We start from the raw sequence: 17,695 nt of genomic DNA, 5'->3' as shown, positions 1-17,695 counted from the left end.
AGCAGCAGAACTGACTACTCACATTCAGATACAATGCGATAACTAAATATCAACTAAAATTCCCATAGCAGAATTTTAAAATTACATCTTAATCAAAAATTTTGTACTGGGCTAAAAGAAATAGGCTGTCTCCGAGTCAAAACAGCTCACAAAAAGGAAACAAGGTAATGTCTTTTCAGTAAATTTCCAAATATTCACTTCCTAAGCATATGCTAAAAAATTCATCCTTGAACAGTAACTAGTTCATACTCAACCAGAGAAAGATTGTTAGTTTCTTGAACTACAAAATCCGCAGGTTCAGTTGCTTCAATGCGTCCCCATTTGTCTACTGCAAGCCTCATAGACCCCTTGAACATGTCAATCTTCGCATTTCGCAGAATAACAGTGGCGCCAGGGTTCATGAGGTCAACTGCATAGAATAGGAAATCAGAACATGGTGTAAAAATGGCAATGGCATTTCAATATGAACTTAACAATCAACATAGGGCCATTCAAACAGCCGAAGTTAGTGATGCAAAAACATAATAGCAAGCTAACTACTCACAAAATATACTACAGTGCTAGAGACAAGATCCAGTAGATCCTAGAGGAGAGTCTGAAGTCCGAGAAGATGAAAAGGCATGGCAGACATTTCAAACCATGATTACACATTAACGAAACTAAACGTCATAGCACAGACACATACTATAGCATCAAACTTATTGGAACGAACCCATATAAAAATGAGCCAAACCCATGATTACTTACATATAAAGCATCAGACTTTATGCTTCTAATCAAACATTACAAGAAAGCAGAAACCTTTCAGCTTCTAGCACAGTAAAATATTATTCCAGAAACCATGAATTTTACTTTCCAATAAATTACACACCTTGGAAAGACTTAATGCACAAATTCAACATTCTTCAAGTGAATAACAGATGAGACACATATAACACAAATCAAGCACACACCTTTACAATCAAAAACACTAAAACAGAAACTGTATTTCATTTCATAACACTACAATCAATGAAACAAGAAAAAAAAAAAAAGCAGGTACCTTGTTCATTACGGGCAGTGAAGACGATAGAAGCAGTTTCATCACCAACAAGGCACTCAGAAATACGGGCAGGACGGGCAGGGCGGACAGAGAGAGACATGGGAGCGCGACGAGGTTTAGGAACAGGGACAGCCTTGGAATTAAGAACCTTAACAGTGAGATTGTGACCAGTAGTCCCTGGTTTTAGCTCTTCCACCTTTACGAACACAGGTTTTCTCTTCTCTGCTGTTGCCATTATCTAGATCCACAAAAACCCTAGTAGTCAAATTTCGAGTCTGTTTTAAAATTCGAGGGAGGGAGAGAGAGAGAGTAGGTTTACTTAGGGTTTTTGATTTTGGGGCTCTGTTTTTTTTTTCTGGGGATTGTTATAGTGGTGCGAGGTACACAGAAGGTTCTGTGCATTTATGGCTTTTCTATTGGATGATATAAATGCGTGGGACCAATTTTTGCCTTCGCAGACAAGGAAACAAGTATCATAGGATACATCATTTTTTCCTTTTCCAAATGTATGACCATGTTTCGCCAACATTGAATTATTAACGAGGGGTAATTACTACTTTACCAGTGTCCTTCCAACTTTCTAATATTTAAAAGAAATGTTTTTTTATTTTTTTATTTTATAATTATATATTAAAAATTTAATTTTTTATTAAAATAATCGTTAGCTAGATTTAATTTTACATGGTCTCTCTCCTAATCTTTAGTAATATATAAATAAAGAATTTATTTATTATAATAAATTTTTTATTGTAATATTTATACAAAAATCAATAAAATTTAAATATTTTAAAAATAATTAAAATATTAAAATTCATATAATTTAACTTTAAATTGTTAAAATAAAATAAATATTATTTTTATTATTAATTTTGACAAAAATTTAAAAATTAAATTATTGTTTTATTAATTTAATTTTTAATTGCATTGATTATATTTATATATATATATATATATATATATATAAAGAAGGTAATTTATATATTACATAAAAAAATTAGAGAGTAAATAGTATAAAATCAAAATTAATAAACGATTTTCTAACTGAAATTCCAACTTAAAAAAATTTTTAGTATAAAATTACAAAATAAAATGATAAAAAAATATATTACAGAATAATATTTATACTAGTACAATAAAAAAATACAAGAAAAAATATTTATAAAATGTATTGTTATCTGCAGTGTTTAAAATATTAGAAACTATATTAATTTTTTAAAAGATGGAGAGACTAAAGTATTTTGTAGTATAAATTTAAAAAATATGGATATAATATTTTTAAAATGTAAGAATATAAATATTATTTTGATACTAGCTAATCAATAGTAAAAGCCGCCTGTAATAAATACATTAAATCATTAAAAGAACTGTTATAGTTTTTCTATTTTTTTCTTTTTTATTAAAAAATTGAATTGTAGCTTTGGCATAAATATAATTATTTATTAAAAGGATTAGAATGTCTTGCTTCACAAATAGAAGGGCTAAAATATCATGCGGTGTTTTTACAAGGTACATTTTAGAAATATCGATGTGATTTTTATTCTTTTCTTTTTTCCAAATATAAGTGTAATTACATCTTAATAGTATTTAATTGTAATTAAAAATAGATTAAATGTATATATTTGTATCTTGCATAACATAATGATGATTTAAAATTTGTCAAAAGAGCTCCTTATGTTTTCTTTGGTCAAATTGAAGTAAAATTTTTATTTTTAGTACAAATATAATCATGCATTGTATATTAATATGCAGATTATTTACGAGGTTTATGTAATTTAGTCCCTTCTCTTTTTTTAAAATATTTTAAAAAAAAACTAATTTGTCTTTAGTGAGAACATAATTATTTACTCTATTGAATCTCTCATGGCTAATCAAATAATGTAGGAAATGATTTTTATAAAAACCATTAAATTTATGGAATTTATTTGTAAATTTAGAATTTATGTATTTTGAATAAAGTGAAAGTTAATTTAGAATTCTACATATTCAAATTTATATGAAATTGGTTATAGATAAACTAAGTTCTAACAAAATAGGTAGAATTTTTAAATAAATTTCATATTAGTTTGTTAATATTTTTTACAGCACTAAAATATTTTTTTTAACTTTATTATTTTTTATTTTACTTTCTCTTTCATATATTTTTTTTCAAATGAAATAAATTTTTTTAATAGATTTCAACCAAATATAGCATTAGAGATAATTATATAAGAGTGGATAAAATTCTAATTAATAGATTACACTATTGTATCAACCCACAAAAAACTACATTTTTCTTTTCGCTTGTGCAAAAGGTTTGACTAACTTCTAAATTTCAAGCAATTACAATGGCAACACTTCACACAAACATGCACTGAACACATGAATGGATCTACTAACAAAACCCATGAAGCTTAATAAGTTATTGATGATTGAGTTCAAGAACCTCAGTTACAAGGAGGATTTAAATTCTAGCAAGCATCTTTTGTCCAGTAGCCATAATTTGGCATGAAGCCTTTGTCTTTCTTTTGAATGATCCTCCCATCTCTTTAAAGTTTATTGCTTAAATACTACTGATTCATGGTCATTTCAGAATAAGCAAGAAGCTTTCAATCTCAGATTGCTTGGTTCAAGAGGTTGACTTAATCTGCCACAAGCTTATCCATGAGTTATAGTAACATGGCATGATTCCATGACAGTCATCAACATTTCAGATTTCAATTCTAAGTTCTATTCATATTCTTGGTATGGACACTGGAAATAAAAGAAATACAAGCCCTTCATTATTTGTACACTCTGGACAAAAACTAACCACTTTTATGGTCGCAACTGTTAGTTATTATATAGTAGACCAATACATGATGCTTGCCTCTTGTCTATCTGCTCAAAGGAAACATATAATCATTGGTGTTAGTAATCCGAAGTATCAAAATCCATTACTTCTTGGTGGTCAGTACTCCTGCGACCACCACCAGAGCTTGCTGCTGCTCTTGTTCCCCTTCTTCTGCTTCCTGCTGCTGCTGCTGCTGCCCTTGTTCCCCTTCTTCTGCTTGCCCTTCTTCTTGATTTGGTATCATATGTTGCCGGCAGCAGCGTAGGATCACCAAAAATATAAATGCTGCAAGTAGTATCACATCTAACGTAAGAACCAAGAATTTGAGACTTGAGATCAGTTTCATAGTGCTAGTTAGTGCCACAAAGTTCAACACAATAATTTGGACTTCAACCCTCCTATTCTAGCATTGAAAATTTGAATTTTGAGTCACATACTGCAGGGATTCCAAAGAGCAACACACGTTAAAGAGCATTTCAAGTTCCAAGTGTGAGCTTTTTCAGCTAGAAGAGATGTTATTGTCACGTCTCCTGTTCATCGATAGCATTTCAGACAATCTCTAGGTCTAATGTACGGCTATGTGTGTTGCTACAGAGCAGTGGCTTCGTATATAAACAGCTTGGACACTGACAAGTTCTGTAAATTACCTGCAAAAATGCGGGTTTTGACACTAGACATATTCCAGAAGGCTGTGATAGCTGATGCTGCCACAATCTTCTTGTGAGAGCAAGCTTCCCATGCGTCCAGCACCCGGCCTCTCGCATAATCAACTGTAGCCCACAACAATTTGCTTCCAGTAAACCAAGAATGCATAGCAAATTAGCTCAGTGCATTTGAATTATAAATGTGTATTCTACATACCTTTTTGGTTTATCTGACTGGAATAACATGAATATAACTTGGGGATAGTGAAGCCAATGAAAAACCCTGCTCAATTTCGCAAACCAACAAGCATATATATTCAGATCAACAACTATAATAAGAATAAAAAACTGCTTCTGGATAAAGAATTTGAGATCCAAGTACTGGCATTTGAGTTTTTAGTTCAAATTGCATAAATACTAAGCAATGAGGATAATATGATTTAACTAAATCTCAGAGAATGTATTGAAATGACTATTATGTTAGGAAGCATTTCAGATTCATTCTGAGACAATTTTTCATCCACATCCACCACATTCATGAATCTACTCTACTAAACAAAAATTTGAATTTCATGAACCTCGTCAATTTGGCAATGGATATAAGTATTCTAGTGGTCATACCAATTGCACAAAGCCTCCACATAGTTATAAGGTGACCGTACTCGGCTCCAACAAGCAAGAATGGAATTACCTACAGCCAGAAATACAAGCTCATTTTTACGTACTCAATAAAGCAAATATAAATTCATCGAGTATTCGATGAGATTGGACATTACTTTGAGGGTCATGGATGGTTCTCCTGAGAAAAGCTCTCTTGCCATTGAAATTGCAAGATTAGCTGGTGGTAGTATTAATCTACCCAGTTTCAGGATGTCCTCTTCTTTCAGCTTAAAGTTACATCTACTTTCAACATTATTTCTGTGATTGAATTACCAAATTTCAGGAAACAGATTTGATAAACATGACCACAACATAATATTGCAGCAGCAGAAAAAATGGGGTTACCTTTGACATATCGAATTGGAGATGAATGATGCACCCAGAAACAAGAGGCCGAGTTGGGAAATGGCAGAGAAAATACTTGAAAAGTAAAATTGAAGAGATTTAGATACTTTAGATAAAAGTTTAAACAAAACTGACGCAAAAGATAAGATACACACCTGAAGCTAATCCCTTTAGCAAAGCAAGAAGACAGAAAACACAAACACCCAAAACCAAACCAAAGACTTGATTTTGCCACATCTTTCCACATTATCAAATCGTAAATCATCCTCCCAATTCTGTTCAAATTGCCTCCATCACAATCACCAACTTCTGAATTCAAGAAACCACCATAGCAAGCCAATACAAATCAATACAAAAAGGCAAGCCAAATCAAAAGCGTTCATACAATAAATAAAAAGATAAGTTGCTTAAACATACTTGGAGAAGGATTTGAAGAAGGTAATGAAGGAACCAAAGAGAGCTTTTCCTTCTTAGAACGACCACTATGTCTTCTTTTCCTCGCCTTACCAATCTCTTCTACCAAACCCAACAAATCTTTCTCTTCTCTTATCTCCATTTCTGATCTTCTTCTTGACCTTCTACTAATTCTTGGTGAACCCAATTGAGCTGTCCTGCTTTTGCATCTTCTACGAGACCCAGTTGGCTCCATAGCTGCCTCCTCAGCTATGTCAAGCCGGTCTGCTAGACGGGTTCTTGATTTTCTTGAAGGAGACGGTGAAAGAAGGAGAAGTTCATGGAAAGGAAGAGAATTGGTGCAAGATTTGAGAGACAAATTTGAGGGCGTTGATGGGGTCCTTTTTGGCGCTGGAGAAAGGATAAGGTCTAAAGATGAACGTAAAGATTCTTCATTATCTATAGAAGAGGTGATTCTTGCTAAACGAGAAGCTGATTTTGTTTGAGAGTTGGGGTTTGATCTATGAGAAGGTGGTGTTGAATCCATTTATGAGCGACTTAAGTGCTACAATATAGCAGATTTTTTTTGGAATTTGAACAAGATTTCTGGAACTTTAAGTTGGGAGTTTGTTAGATGAAGGAGAGAGTGAAGAAATTGACAAGGGGTCTGATGGAGCTTAGCGGTGATGGTGGTGGTTCTTCAAATGGCACGAGGAGGAGGAGGAGCCGTTGGAGAAAGGATTCTGTTGCTTTTTGATTATTTGAATTTTTAGAGTGGGAATGTGGGTCCACAAGGTGTAACGGTCAGAAAACATAAGGGGCTGTTTGTTTTTGTGCCATTTTTGTACTTTTTTTTTTTATTTATTTATTTATGAAAATCCATTTTCTGTTGATGGGCTATTTGCATATTCATTTGTCTTTAGCTTGTGAAGACTTAAGGTAATGAACTTGCATAAAATCAGAGACAATTATTGTCTTTGTGATTTTTACTTTCCATGGATTTGGCATAGTAAATTGATTTTTGGTTTCTCCATTAGCACAATTGCTGACCAACTAAACCAAACATTTAGGTTCAAATCTTTATATCTCTCCTCTTACCTAAAAATTTGTTAAACAAATGATTTGGGTTTCATCAACTAATCTTAATTTTTCTGTTCTTTTTTTATACCAGTCTTGAAGTATTAAAAAGAGCTCAACAAGGGTTCAGCATTCAGTTATGTTAGGAAAAATTCCACTTGGGTAAAACTCGACTATCAGTGAACTCATAAATTAATATATTAATAACTTAAAATTTAAATTTAAAATATATACAATTTTTTACTTATATTAAATTAAGAATAGTTATTTAAATATGTTATAATTTTATATAAATTATTAATTTTTGAATAAATTAGTAAATAATTTAATTTATATTTATATTTATCAAGTATAATATAAAAGAATTTTCAATTTAAACGGTCGTAAGAGTCGAACTCTATCGAGCTAGAGTCCAGCACCAACATCACTAAGGCCTTATTAGCTTTTGAAAGATATCATAGAATCATATACACCACTCAGCTCGTTCACTGTCCATCTAATATGGGATTTGCATCAATGGCTTTTTTATTCATGTTTTCTTGAGCAAGAGCAGGAAATAACATAAACAGGGGAGATCTCCAAGATCAAGTATCTTAATTGTTTTACCCTGAGCTTTTACTTCACTAAGCATATTCACTAAGAAAGCAAGAGTTAAAGATTTTTAATGTTGCTCGGCATGCCTCTGGCAAAAAGAATTAATCCTTGCAAGAGCATCTTCAAGAATTGATAGTTCAAGGGCAAAACATAACCGAACCCAATTTTTCAGTCCAACCATAACTCCTGCATAATAAATCCAAACCCTCACAGACCCTGTTGAAACAAAAACTGAAACAGCCATTTTATATGTAATTTTCATCACAGATTTCTTACCAGGTAGAATAATTACAGATTCCTCCTTTGCTAGCTCGAAGCAGAACTCTGTGTCATCATTTATGCCTTCCAGTAGTGACACGTCCAACTGAACCTGCAATTAACATTGTTCACGACCAATGATCTTTCGTGTCAGTTATAATAAGAAACATATTTGTACCACCAACTATACAATATATTCTCACCATTGCAAAAAAAGATCCTTCAGGTTTTCTTGGGCAAGTAATGCAAGGAATTTCTTTTATTCTGTCGTAAAGAATGTCTGAACCTTGCTTAAGTAAATTTACATATTTCAAGAAGAAACCTCCTTCTGTTTCCTGAAGAATCTGAGGAAGTGCTGCCTGTCGAGTTGATTCATGTTTTCCAATAACTTATAATTTGGTCTGCCTAAATCCTTAAAGCATATATAGGTAGAGAAAGTTGAGCTTTCTTCATGTCACAAAAGTAACTAACACTACCTGAATGAAGGTCGCAGGATCCGAGTCAATTTCGAGACATGCCTTTATATGCTCCATTATCTGAAAGGAAGACAAAAACAAACAAATCAGACCAGATTTAGTTGCAAGCAAATAAATAGTATTTGCAGGTATACAAACATAAATTCCATCATCTATTACAGGAGCCGTACAATCATTTCGCAGCGACTGGCTCAAATTGCTAAATGTAGTTCTTTGAAGACTAGGATTTATAGATCTTGAGCAAGGAAATAAAAGGTATGCTATTTACTCAACCTCATTCGACTTTAAATGTTAATGCTGTGACAAAGAAACAGATACCTGAAAAGCTTTATGCTAACTGATCAATCAGTCCTATTGGTGGTCGAAGATCTTATCTAGTTTATTTCGAGCAGCCTGTATAGCTTAGTTGTATACTCAATAATAACACACACACACAGAGAGAGAGAGAGAGAGAGAGAGAGGAAGAACCCCAGATTTTTGTAGAGTGCCAGTGGGATCACATGTTGCTAGCCAACCAACTCGCCAGCCAGGAACAGCCCATTTCTTAGATAAAGAACCCAGAGTGATAACAGGGACAATCGATCCAAAAGAAGCCATTGGAATGAATGGATTGTCCCCAAAAGTGAGATGCTCGTAAACTTCATCAGTAATCACCAAAATTCCAAGCTTTTGTGCAGTCTCTGCTATCTAATATTCAACAAAACCAGCAACTAATGTCAGAACTACATTAATGGAAGCATATACTGCTATGATATCTACCAAAGCAGCCTGATCATTCTAACTACAAAGTTGGCTGGCTATCATCACATCCCTATCATTTAATACGGGTGTTGCTGACACCCAAAATACTTGTAATAACAACATTACTTGGGTATTAACCAGTTCCCAACTCTGATTAGATACAGAAATTAAGATAAAGGAAAAACACCTTCTTCAAATGCTCAAACGAGAAAACATTCCCACATGGATTTCCTGGATTAATGATAACTATAGCAGCAGTATTTTCATCAGCAAGGGCTTCGAGAGAATCGAGATCCACCTCCCAACCCTTGTCAGGAAGAAGATCGTAATGGCGAAAGTCAAGTTGGCTAAATAAGCAGCGAGCTTCATAGTTTGGGAAACCTGGTCTTGGAAGCAAAACGTTTGCACCAGGACTTGCAAGAACTGCCACTATCACTTCCATTGCTTGCGCACTTCCCACAGTAATATAAACATCATCAGGTGATAACTTGTAGGGAAGGTCTAGGGAAAGATATTCAGCAACTGCCCTGCTTATCAATGACACAAACAAAATCAAGAATCAGACAAGTCACTAAACAAGTAAGCGAGTGAACTAGTAGCTCAGGGATGGAATGTCAGCTTCTTGTAAACAATCAAGACTCGAACAAATTTTCATCCTCCCAATTTCTCATCCAGATTGTTCTAAAAAGTTTAATATAATTAAGAAGTGAGAAAACATATATACCTTCTTGCAGGAAGAATACCGATACAAGAAGAATAAGTATTGAACTGGGCAGATTGAAGGGCATCAACCACAGCACTTTCAGCTTTAAGACTGGTCCTAAACGACGGAAAGGCAGCAGGATCACCATGGCTAAATGGAATTATTGGCCTTTTATCTTCTTTATTAATATTCTCCGTTAGCAAGTCCAGTGTGCCTCTAATAGTTGCTATTCTATCTGTATTCAGCTTCTCATTTCCTCTAAAACTCCACTGCTTCCTTGCGTTCTCCATTTTCTTTTTCTTTCTCTTCTGTGTGTGTTCCCCTTAGAATTTTGCCTGTACTACTGTGTTTGGAGGATCTAAGTGAAGTTAATGGAAGCTGAAGTGAAATTCAAGTTGCATGTATATGCGAAGCATGGACTTCTTTTATCCTGATATTGAATTGGGAATTAAATATTCAAGTGTGGAAAACATGCATTTTGTTAATTAAAAATGAATTAAAGTTTAGGATTTGGGTTGAAAACAAATCTCTCAAAAGTTTTGAGTTGTTATGTATAAAGCTTATTGCAAATTATAAAAATAAGTTTTGTTGCAGAAAGTGTAAATTTGTAAAACATAAGGACCAAATTTGAAGTTTTAGATAAAAGAAAAAGGACACTTGGCAACTTGCATGCCCAATTGGTGCTTAGTTGGCAATTAAAATAAAATAAAAAAGTAAATAAATTTATGTAGTGTCCACGTGGTATAGCCAGGCCAACAAATGTCCCAGCTATCTATTTCTGCCAAACATACACCTGCAACAAAAAAAAAAAAAAAAAAAACCACTACCATATATATATATATATATATATATATATATATATATATACATGAAAAATTTAGCTAATAAAGAAAATAAATCAGTCTAACTAAATTTATTCAAATAAAATAATATAATAATGACGCTAATTAAATTATATAAATTATACTAATAAAATCACCTAATTATATATATTTTCTCAAATGTTGATAAGTCATTTTCAGTTTATATTAAAAAAATTGATTTTTTTAATTAGTAATATTATAATTTTTCTTATTAAGATATTTTTAATAGACGTTTTAAGAAATTATAAATAATATAAATATTAGTGAATTTGTCAATTCATTTATAATTCTTGAGATTCAAGTTAAAGAAAATTAACGTTTAGAACCGAAAAACTTTACGTTATTATTAATAAAAATTTGCGTAATGATTTATAAAATGTTAATTAAAGGTGTTGATATTTATAAATAGACAAACTAAATATCGATAATGCATCGAGTAAGCTAAATACTAATACTGCACAGGCATATGTATGATGTTGAAACTAGAGAGAACATTAGAATGCATTTGGCAATGTCTCATCCAAGACATAAGTAAGAGCTTAATAACTTAAAAATCCCATGATTGCAGCTGATAACTCATCCTGGTGCTCATGAAGCAAGCATATTCTGATTATTATTCGAGCCTGATACATGTCATAACCATTAACTCAAGTGACAGGAAGAAGATACAGATGAAGGAAGAGATAAAGTAGAAGAAGAGAGCAGAGAGCAGAGAGATAAGATAAAGAGTTGAAGGGTTATAGAATGTTGAGAATGACTAAATGTGAATCTGGAATCAGTGAAAAATGACTGAATGTGGAAACAGAGAGATGGTGCTTGATGGCTTATAGAATATTGAGATATTTCTGACAGATAAACTAAGTATGAACAACATTACAAGGATTTTAAACATCTGATGCTACTTCAGTTCTAAAGTCTAGAACATTGTAGGAAGAACAAGCAATTACGACTTGAGATCCAACACAGAGTTGGGATCCCCTCCAATACACCCCTTGTACGTTTCGATTACTAAGAAAGGGCGATCTTTATTGCTCAAGTAGATTCTAACATGCCACTATGAAATGATGAGCTTTACTGGTAGTTTATCTAACTGAACCAACTACACTCTGATACAAATATTTTAGACATCTAATGACACTTGAGTTCTAAGGTTTAGAACTTCCTTGATATCCAACACGAAATTGGTTATAGCTCAGCTCTTCTCATGTTTCTGATTGCATTATTCCTTGACAAACTAGTAGCTAGAAATTCAGATTGCAATAGAGCCTGAAGATCAACGCGATGTTATTGATCCCCTGCTATATGTTCTGATATGATCCTCACTGCTTCTTGGCATGCCTTTCGTAGAAAGCTCTTATCCTGCCAAGGCCAACTTCAAGGGTTGAAAGTTCAATGGCAAAAGTTATGCGAAGCCAATTTTTCAATCCTACAGTTATCCCTGCAATTAAGAATATTATCAGCATCAGTGTCACAGTAAAATGAAATGACTTTTGAGCGCTGGTAGAGTTTGTTAAGACCTTACCTGGTAGAACTATGACTGATTCCTCTTTAGCCAGCTTCAGACAGAAGTCCATATCATCCTCGATGCCTTTCAGTGATGACAAATTCAGTTTTGCCTGTAACAAAATTATCAAGTTAATTTGTCTCTTCATTTTCTGAGGAAAAATAATTATACAATTGACTACGTGTGTTGCCCTCACCATTAGAAACATCGAACCTTCTGGTTTCCTCAGGCAAGTAATGCAAGGGATGTCCTGGATTCTGTCATAGCATAGTTCTGCAGCCTCCTGCAGTAAGTTATTAATTTTAAAAAAGAAATCCTTCTTTGTGTTTGTCAGGATTTGTGGAATTGCGCCCTGATACACATGGTGAACATTTAATTATATTTCAAGATAACTAGAAATGAATGATAAGCTAAAAGGAAACATGATCTTAAGTTCAATAGAAATTATCACTGTCATCATTCCTAGACATTGAATTTCTTCAGGAAATGTAATAAGTATATCTTGTTTTAAAATGATAATTTCTTTTAAAGAAAAAGCATCATGAATTACAAACCTGAATGAAGGTTGCCGGATCACTGGAGATGTTAAGACAGCTCGTGATGGAATCAACAACCTAAGAAGCAGCAAAAAGCATTACTACTTTAAAGCAGCAATAAGACAAAAAGAAGACGTTGAACAGAAAAGTGTTTCAATTTATATATACACGTGTCCGTGTCTATACGCCCTAGCCATGCATTTCCTAGTATTATGACTGAAAGCTAGGGAGCACAATTCCTCCATTACAGAGAGAGAGAGAGAGAGAGCCAACCCCAGTTTCTTGAAGGATGCCTTTGGGATCACTAAGGACTAGCCAGCCAAGTCTCCAGCCAGGAACAATCCATCTCTTTGATATAGATCCAAGTGTAAGGACAGGCACAACTGATCCAAAGACTCCCATTGGCACGAACGGGGTACTCCCAAATGTAAGATGGGCATATACTTCATCCGCAATCACTAAAATTCCAAGCTTTCTAGCTGTCTCTGCAATCTAACATTCAACAAATCAACTAAGAATAACTTGAAAAGGAAGCATGTGGTCCTGATTAATTTATCTTACTGTGAAATCAGATCTAACGGGATGATATCACTCAATTATATCAAGACAATCCAGAACAAAAACAGGAACATAGTTTAGAAAACTATTGAGAACAGAAGGGCATCCTAAGTGCATGAGACTTCCGCGTGGTGGGATAGGGGAAAAGGGGAGGGGGAGGATGGGATTGGTCCATCAAATGCAGCCTTCCCTACCTAGAGCTTGGATAAACAAAGGTTTTCAAGAATAAGTTCACATACAAAAGAAAAAAGGTATCATTAGGAATTATTGCCTTGATATCTATTGCATTAGTTTGAAATTTTGCTTCATTAGGAAAACGTAACCAAAAAAAGGAAGAAAGAGAAGTAGAATCACCCACTTTCTTTAAATGTTCATAGCTATAGACATTTCCACAAGGATTGCCAGGGTTTATGATAACCATGGCAGCAGTATTCTCATCTGCCAGAGCCTCAACAGCTTCAAAATTAACCTCCCAACCCTTTTCAGGTAGAAGATCAAAATGGCGAACCTCCAAATGAGTTTGTGCCGCTATACCTGTATAGTATGGGAAACCTGGTCTTGGAAGCAAAATGTTAGCACCAGGTCGACCAAGAACAGTTAACGAGACTTCAATAGCTTGTGTACATCCAAGTGTGACAAAAACATCATCTGGCGATAACTCGTATGGGAGATCAATATTAAGGTAATCTGCAATAGCCCTGTTAGAATTTCAAAAAACAAACTGAGAGAAATAAAAGAATGTTGTCTAGAAGGAACGCTTATATCTCAAATTTTCAATTAATGATACTATTTCTACTTAAGTGAATTTTGAGATTCCAAAGGAAGTCAATTCATAATGCTCATGAGAAACAACAGCTAAAAGTATAATGCCTTTAAGCAATTTTCCAGTTGTGTTGGACATCTGCTTCATATTCAAAAGAACATCCATATACTAAAATCCTAGCTTCTTATTGAAAATGATTAAGAATTGCAAAACAAAATTAAAGAAGTAGTAAAAGTCTGATGTATGGCTAAGTTGCATGTACCATTCATCATTAAGCTTAATATATGAGTGCATATGGAACTGACTGGCTGATCCTTGAGACAAATACCTGGTAAATTAGTAACAATTCTTTTTCCCTTTTCTTTGAATTCTTTCAACACATCATACGATATAGAAAAGTCCAAAACATACAAAAAAAAATAAAAATTGGACAATGATTCAATGCAAACATACTTTCATATGCATGAATTTTCAATTGGACTAATATCTTTCACTTGATCCAACTAGTAAGATTACTAGGCAAACTTTCTGGACATATTTTGGTCATGCAATCCATGATCCACCTTGGAGATTGAATTGCCATTAACAATCACAAATCTTTTCTATCTTTTTATACCTTTTTTGTGATTCAGTAAACGATTAAGGTACTATGAACTAATAGAATTGCCAGTTCTGTAAGAAGTCTTTCCAATGAAGAAATATAATATATGATCACTTGTCAGTTGTCCCAAGCTAAACTCTTTTTCCTAATATTAACTAATTTTTCATCTCCTTTTTTACTGTTACTTGACTAATGCTACAGAGACATAAAACCAAAGGAAGAACCAAAATACAGAAAACAACAAGAGCTAGAAAGCGTTGAAGCAAGCATCACCACAGAATAGTTTAATATAAAAGATAAAATAATATGCACACGCAAGTTAGGTGTCTACCTCACAACATAAATCAGATTCTTCCTTCACTTCCATAATCTCATTACATACATCAAACCCAGAAACAAACACCAAGAAGTAAAACTAATTCAATCAAATACATGCAAGAAAATAATAGCAAAACAAAACACATATAAAGCATTATCAAGATCATATTTTTTCAATTGAGATTGTGATAAAACTTACAAACATAAATAAAACATTTCAATATTATATTGGAATAGCAAAACGAAGCACAAATCAAGAGACATAAAAAGATTTGTCTTTTTTTCTGAGGAGTATACCTTCTAGCAGGAAGGAGACCAACAGTAGGAGAATAGCAGTTGTACTTGGCAGATTTTAAGGCATCAACAATGGCATCTTCGGCAGCAGAAGCGGTAAGAAAAGATGGGAAAGCAGAAGGGTCGCCATGGCCAAGAGGAATGACTGTTCTTTCATCTTCTTTGTTGAGATTAGAATTTAACGCATCGAGAACTCCACGAACTGTCACTGCTGCTGCTGCTGTTAGGCCTTCGTTTGCGCGGAAACCCCATTTGGTTGATACCCCGTTTTCCATTGGCCTTAACTGTTGTTCTTGGGAGGTATATTATCAGTGATGAAACCACATGAGACACTCAATATATAGCCAAAACTTACGTATGACATGAAATGGAGAGAGAGAGTAAGATCGTCTGTTACAAGTTTTCGTAGCCTCTACCCACCTTATGATTCTGATTTTATTTTTCCTTTTAACTGATCGTGATTCTGATTGATTCTATATCCAGTGTCTGTAGATTATTTTTTTATTTATTTATATTTGATCTTTTAATACATTTTAAATAGACTCGAATTGACACCATTATAAAACCTTTAGCTACATCAATTGTAAGAGTGTAATATAGGCCGTTAATTCCGAAGCTCTCCCAGATTAACTCAAAACTCAAAACTCAATTCTCAATTCAAAATTAATTTGAAGTTAATTGAGCAGTAGTATTTAAACTTGGACTAATTGAGAACTGAATTCGAGTTTTATAGTATTCAGCTCAAACCGGTTCAAAAGTTTAATTATATAATGAATATGAACGTTGTGGCATAAGATATTATAGATATTTAAGAAAATGTATGTATTTATATTAATTTTAATACTAATGTATATATTGATAATTATAAAATTAGTTAATTTAAGAGTCAAAATTTTAAAAAATTTAAATTTATTACTGAAATTCTATAATTTAGTTCAAATTTTAAATTTTTTTTTCTAGAATTTATCTATTTAAAATCGAATTTAAACTCAAGTTTTTTACAATTGGACTTATATATATTCCTATTTAAACTTTTTTTTTAAAAAAAAAAAAGAAAGACCTTAACATTTATTATATAGTTTTTATTTAATGAGTCATGGGTGGATAGTTTTAATTTAAGGAGTCATTAGTTTATTTATAGTATAAAAAAATGATTATTTTCTGAATTCAGTGACCCATTACATTAAATTGGGAGGAAAATGAGTATCTGTATTCTGTACTGTAGATTCTCTGGTCCACTGAGAACATCAATTTATACTTTAATTATGCTTATTTAATGGAAGGCTATTGAGTGGTAGGTATCACTCTAATTCCTTTTCTTTTTCTTACATAAATTACATATAAGAGTTCAATTCGAGTACCTACGCTTTTGTCTACATATGTATAAAAATGATATATATATTAACTTTTGACATCTAACATTTTTTTGACACGTATATTTAATTTTTTAACATGTGAAATTTTTATTTTGACATATGTATTATATTTGCCACATAGGATTCAAGTTTATTTATATTTTATAATTTTTTCTATTATTTTATTGATTAATAAGTCATAATATTCTTAATTAAACACCGACTCTAATCTTAAAAGAAGTATATTTATTATATTTTAATATTGTGTTAACTAATAAATAGTTTTTTAAATTTATTAAGAAAATAAATAATTTTCTAATCAGATAATAATACTAATTTTGTCCTAAAAAATATTCTATTAATTATGTTTTAATATTATATTAACTAATAAGTAATTTTTTAATCAGATAATAATGCTAATTTTATATTAATAATAGCATATTAATTATATTTTAATATTATATTAACTTATAAATTAAATTTTTAAATAGACCATAATTTTAATTTTAAAAATAACATCTTAAATTATATTTTTAATATTATATTTAATAATAAACTAATCTTTTTAATTATATAATAAAAATCTAATCCTAAAAATAGTAATATCAATTATAGTATTAAGTTATAAAATACTAAAATTAATTAATAAAAATTCTTTAAAATAATTTTTATATTATTACATTGATAAAATTTTAAAATTTTAGAAACTAAAGATATTTAAAAATAGTTAGTTTGCTTTTATTTTTTAAAATATTATAAATTAATATTAAAAATTAAAAAATTTATTAAATTGTATCTATTAATTTAATTTTGTAATTGAAATGATAAAAACGGTCGTGCAATGTATGAGTAAATGACTACTATTATTTAATTTCTAAGAGAATCTCATAAAAAAAATTTAGATAAGATCTTTCTATTATTTTATACTTTTATTTAAAAATATGGTGAGTAAATATTATATATTAAATTTTATTGATAAATTTAGTTTTATAATCATATAAGATAGTGTTGATATTTAGGGATTTGTATCTCTCCCACATTGTTAAGTTATTAATTTTTTAGGAGTATTTCTCCCACATTGCTAAGTTAACAATCTTTAGGTACCTTCCAAGCCTATATAATAAAGGCCTCACTTTGTTATTCAATCATCCCAAAAATAAG

The 17,695-nt window shown here is 32.0% G+C and overlaps 4 protein-coding genes across 6 annotated transcripts; all 4 read right to left on the bottom strand.

The window, feature by feature from the left end:
• Window positions 1–43: 43 nt before the first annotated feature.
• On the bottom strand, window positions 44–1,411 carry LOC8269136 (uncharacterized protein At4g28440). Its single transcript, XM_002517820.4, has 2 exons — window positions 1,043–1,411; window positions 44–409 (listed from the first exon to the last, which is right to left on the bottom strand). The coding sequence occupies exons 1-2, from the start codon at window positions 1,275–1,277 to the stop codon at window positions 222–224; spliced, it is 423 nt and encodes a 140-aa protein (XP_002517866.1). The 5' UTR covers window positions 1,278–1,411; the 3' UTR covers window positions 44–221.
• A 2,315-nt stretch (window positions 1,412–3,726) lies between these two features.
• On the bottom strand, window positions 3,727–7,212 carry LOC8269137 (reticulon-like protein B17). 2 transcript variants are annotated; one of them, XM_015718529.3, is made up of 8 exons: window positions 5,918–7,212; window positions 5,656–5,806; window positions 5,501–5,575; window positions 5,272–5,413; window positions 5,117–5,186; window positions 4,713–4,778; window positions 4,499–4,621; window positions 3,727–4,136 (listed from the first exon to the last, which is right to left on the bottom strand). In XM_015718529.3, the coding sequence occupies exons 1-8, from the start codon at window positions 6,438–6,440 to the stop codon at window positions 3,955–3,957; spliced, it is 1,332 nt and encodes a 443-aa protein (XP_015574015.1). In that variant the 5' UTR covers window positions 6,441–7,212; the 3' UTR covers window positions 3,727–3,954. The 2 variants fall into 2 exon arrangements, with proteins under 2 accessions (XP_015574015.1, XP_002517867.1); XM_002517821.4 differs by having other exon boundaries at window positions 5,656–5,809; window positions 5,918–7,202.
• A 247-nt stretch (window positions 7,213–7,459) lies between these two features.
• Window positions 7,460–10,291, bottom strand: LOC8269138 (nicotianamine aminotransferase 1). Its single transcript, XM_002517822.3, has 7 exons — window positions 9,764–10,291; window positions 9,227–9,566; window positions 8,767–8,985; window positions 8,299–8,358; window positions 8,026–8,181; window positions 7,841–7,934; window positions 7,460–7,750 (listed from the first exon to the last, which is right to left on the bottom strand). Exons 1-7 carry the CDS (start codon window positions 10,030–10,032, stop codon window positions 7,632–7,634), a joined length of 1,257 nt encoding a protein of 418 aa, XP_002517868.1. The 5' UTR covers window positions 10,033–10,291; the 3' UTR covers window positions 7,460–7,631.
• Window positions 10,292–11,429: 1,138 nt separating this feature from the next.
• Window positions 11,430–15,651, bottom strand: LOC8269139 (nicotianamine aminotransferase 1). Of its 2 annotated transcripts, none has more exons than XM_025157124.2 (7): window positions 15,183–15,651; window positions 13,562–13,901; window positions 12,919–13,137; window positions 12,664–12,723; window positions 12,306–12,392; window positions 12,128–12,221; window positions 11,430–12,043 (listed from the first exon to the last, which is right to left on the bottom strand). In XM_025157124.2, exons 1-7 carry the CDS (start codon window positions 15,452–15,454, stop codon window positions 11,925–11,927), a joined length of 1,191 nt encoding a protein of 396 aa, XP_025012892.1. In that variant the 5' UTR covers window positions 15,455–15,651; the 3' UTR covers window positions 11,430–11,924. The 2 variants fall into 2 exon arrangements, with proteins under 2 accessions (XP_025012892.1, XP_002517869.1); XM_002517823.4 differs by having other exon boundaries at window positions 12,306–12,461; window positions 15,183–15,645.
• Window positions 15,652–17,695: the final 2,044 nt, after the last annotated feature.

The sequence above is a fragment of the Ricinus communis genome, chromosome 7 (assembly GCF_019578655.1).
Source record: "Ricinus communis isolate WT05 ecotype wild-type chromosome 7, ASM1957865v1, whole genome shotgun sequence".
NCBI classification, from domain to species: domain Eukaryota; kingdom Viridiplantae; phylum Streptophyta; class Magnoliopsida; order Malpighiales; family Euphorbiaceae; genus Ricinus; species Ricinus communis.
This window is presented reverse-complemented; position numbering and strand designations above follow the sequence as displayed.

What these genes read in the sequence shown, in the direction of transcription:
- LOC8269136 (XM_002517820.4), bottom strand. Translation starts at nt 1,277, where the DNA reads ATGGCAACAGCAGAGAAGAGAAAACCTGTGTTCGTAAAGGTGGAAGAG. An exon ending in CACTGCCCGTAATGAACAAG is followed by an intron (nt 410 to 1,042) that starts GTACCTGCTTTT and finishes TATTCTATGCAG; the next exon opens with TTGACCTCATGAACCCTGGC.
- LOC8269137 (XM_002517821.4), bottom strand. Translation starts at nt 6,440, where the DNA reads ATGGATTCAACACCACCTTCTCATAGATCAAACCCCAACTCTCAAACA. An exon ending in TCCAATTCGATATGTCAAAG is followed by an intron (nt 5,414 to 5,500) that starts GTAACCCCATTT and finishes ATTCAATCACAG; the next exon opens with AAATAATGTTGAAAGTAGAT. An exon ending in CAGTCAGATAAACCAAAAAG is followed by an intron (nt 4,622 to 4,712) that starts GTATGTAGAATA and finishes TGTGGGCTACAG; the next exon opens with TTGATTATGCGAGAGGCCGG.
- LOC8269138 (XM_002517822.3), bottom strand. Translation starts at nt 10,032, where the DNA reads ATGGAGAACGCAAGGAAGCAGTGGAGTTTTAGAGGAAATGAGAAGCTG. An exon ending in GGTATTCTTCCTGCAAGAAG is followed by an intron (nt 9,567 to 9,763) that starts GTATATATGTTT and finishes ATTGATAAGCAG; the next exon opens with GGCAGTTGCTGAATATCTTT. An exon ending in GCACTCTACAAAAATCTGGG is followed by an intron (nt 8,359 to 8,766) that starts GTTCTTCCTCTC and finishes TCTTCCTTTCAG; the next exon opens with ATAATGGAGCATATAAAGGC.
- LOC8269139 (XM_002517823.4), bottom strand. Translation starts at nt 15,454, where the DNA reads ATGGAAAACGGGGTATCAACCAAATGGGGTTTCCGCGCAAACGAAGGC. An exon ending in GCTATGAACATTTAAAGAAA is followed by an intron (nt 13,138 to 13,561) that starts GTGGGTGATTCT and finishes GTTGAATGTTAG; the next exon opens with ATTGCAGAGACAGCTAGAAA. An exon ending in ATCAGTCATAGTTCTACCAG is followed by an intron (nt 12,044 to 12,127) that starts GTAAGGTCTTAA and finishes TCTTAATTGCAG; the next exon opens with GGATAACTGTAGGATTGAAA.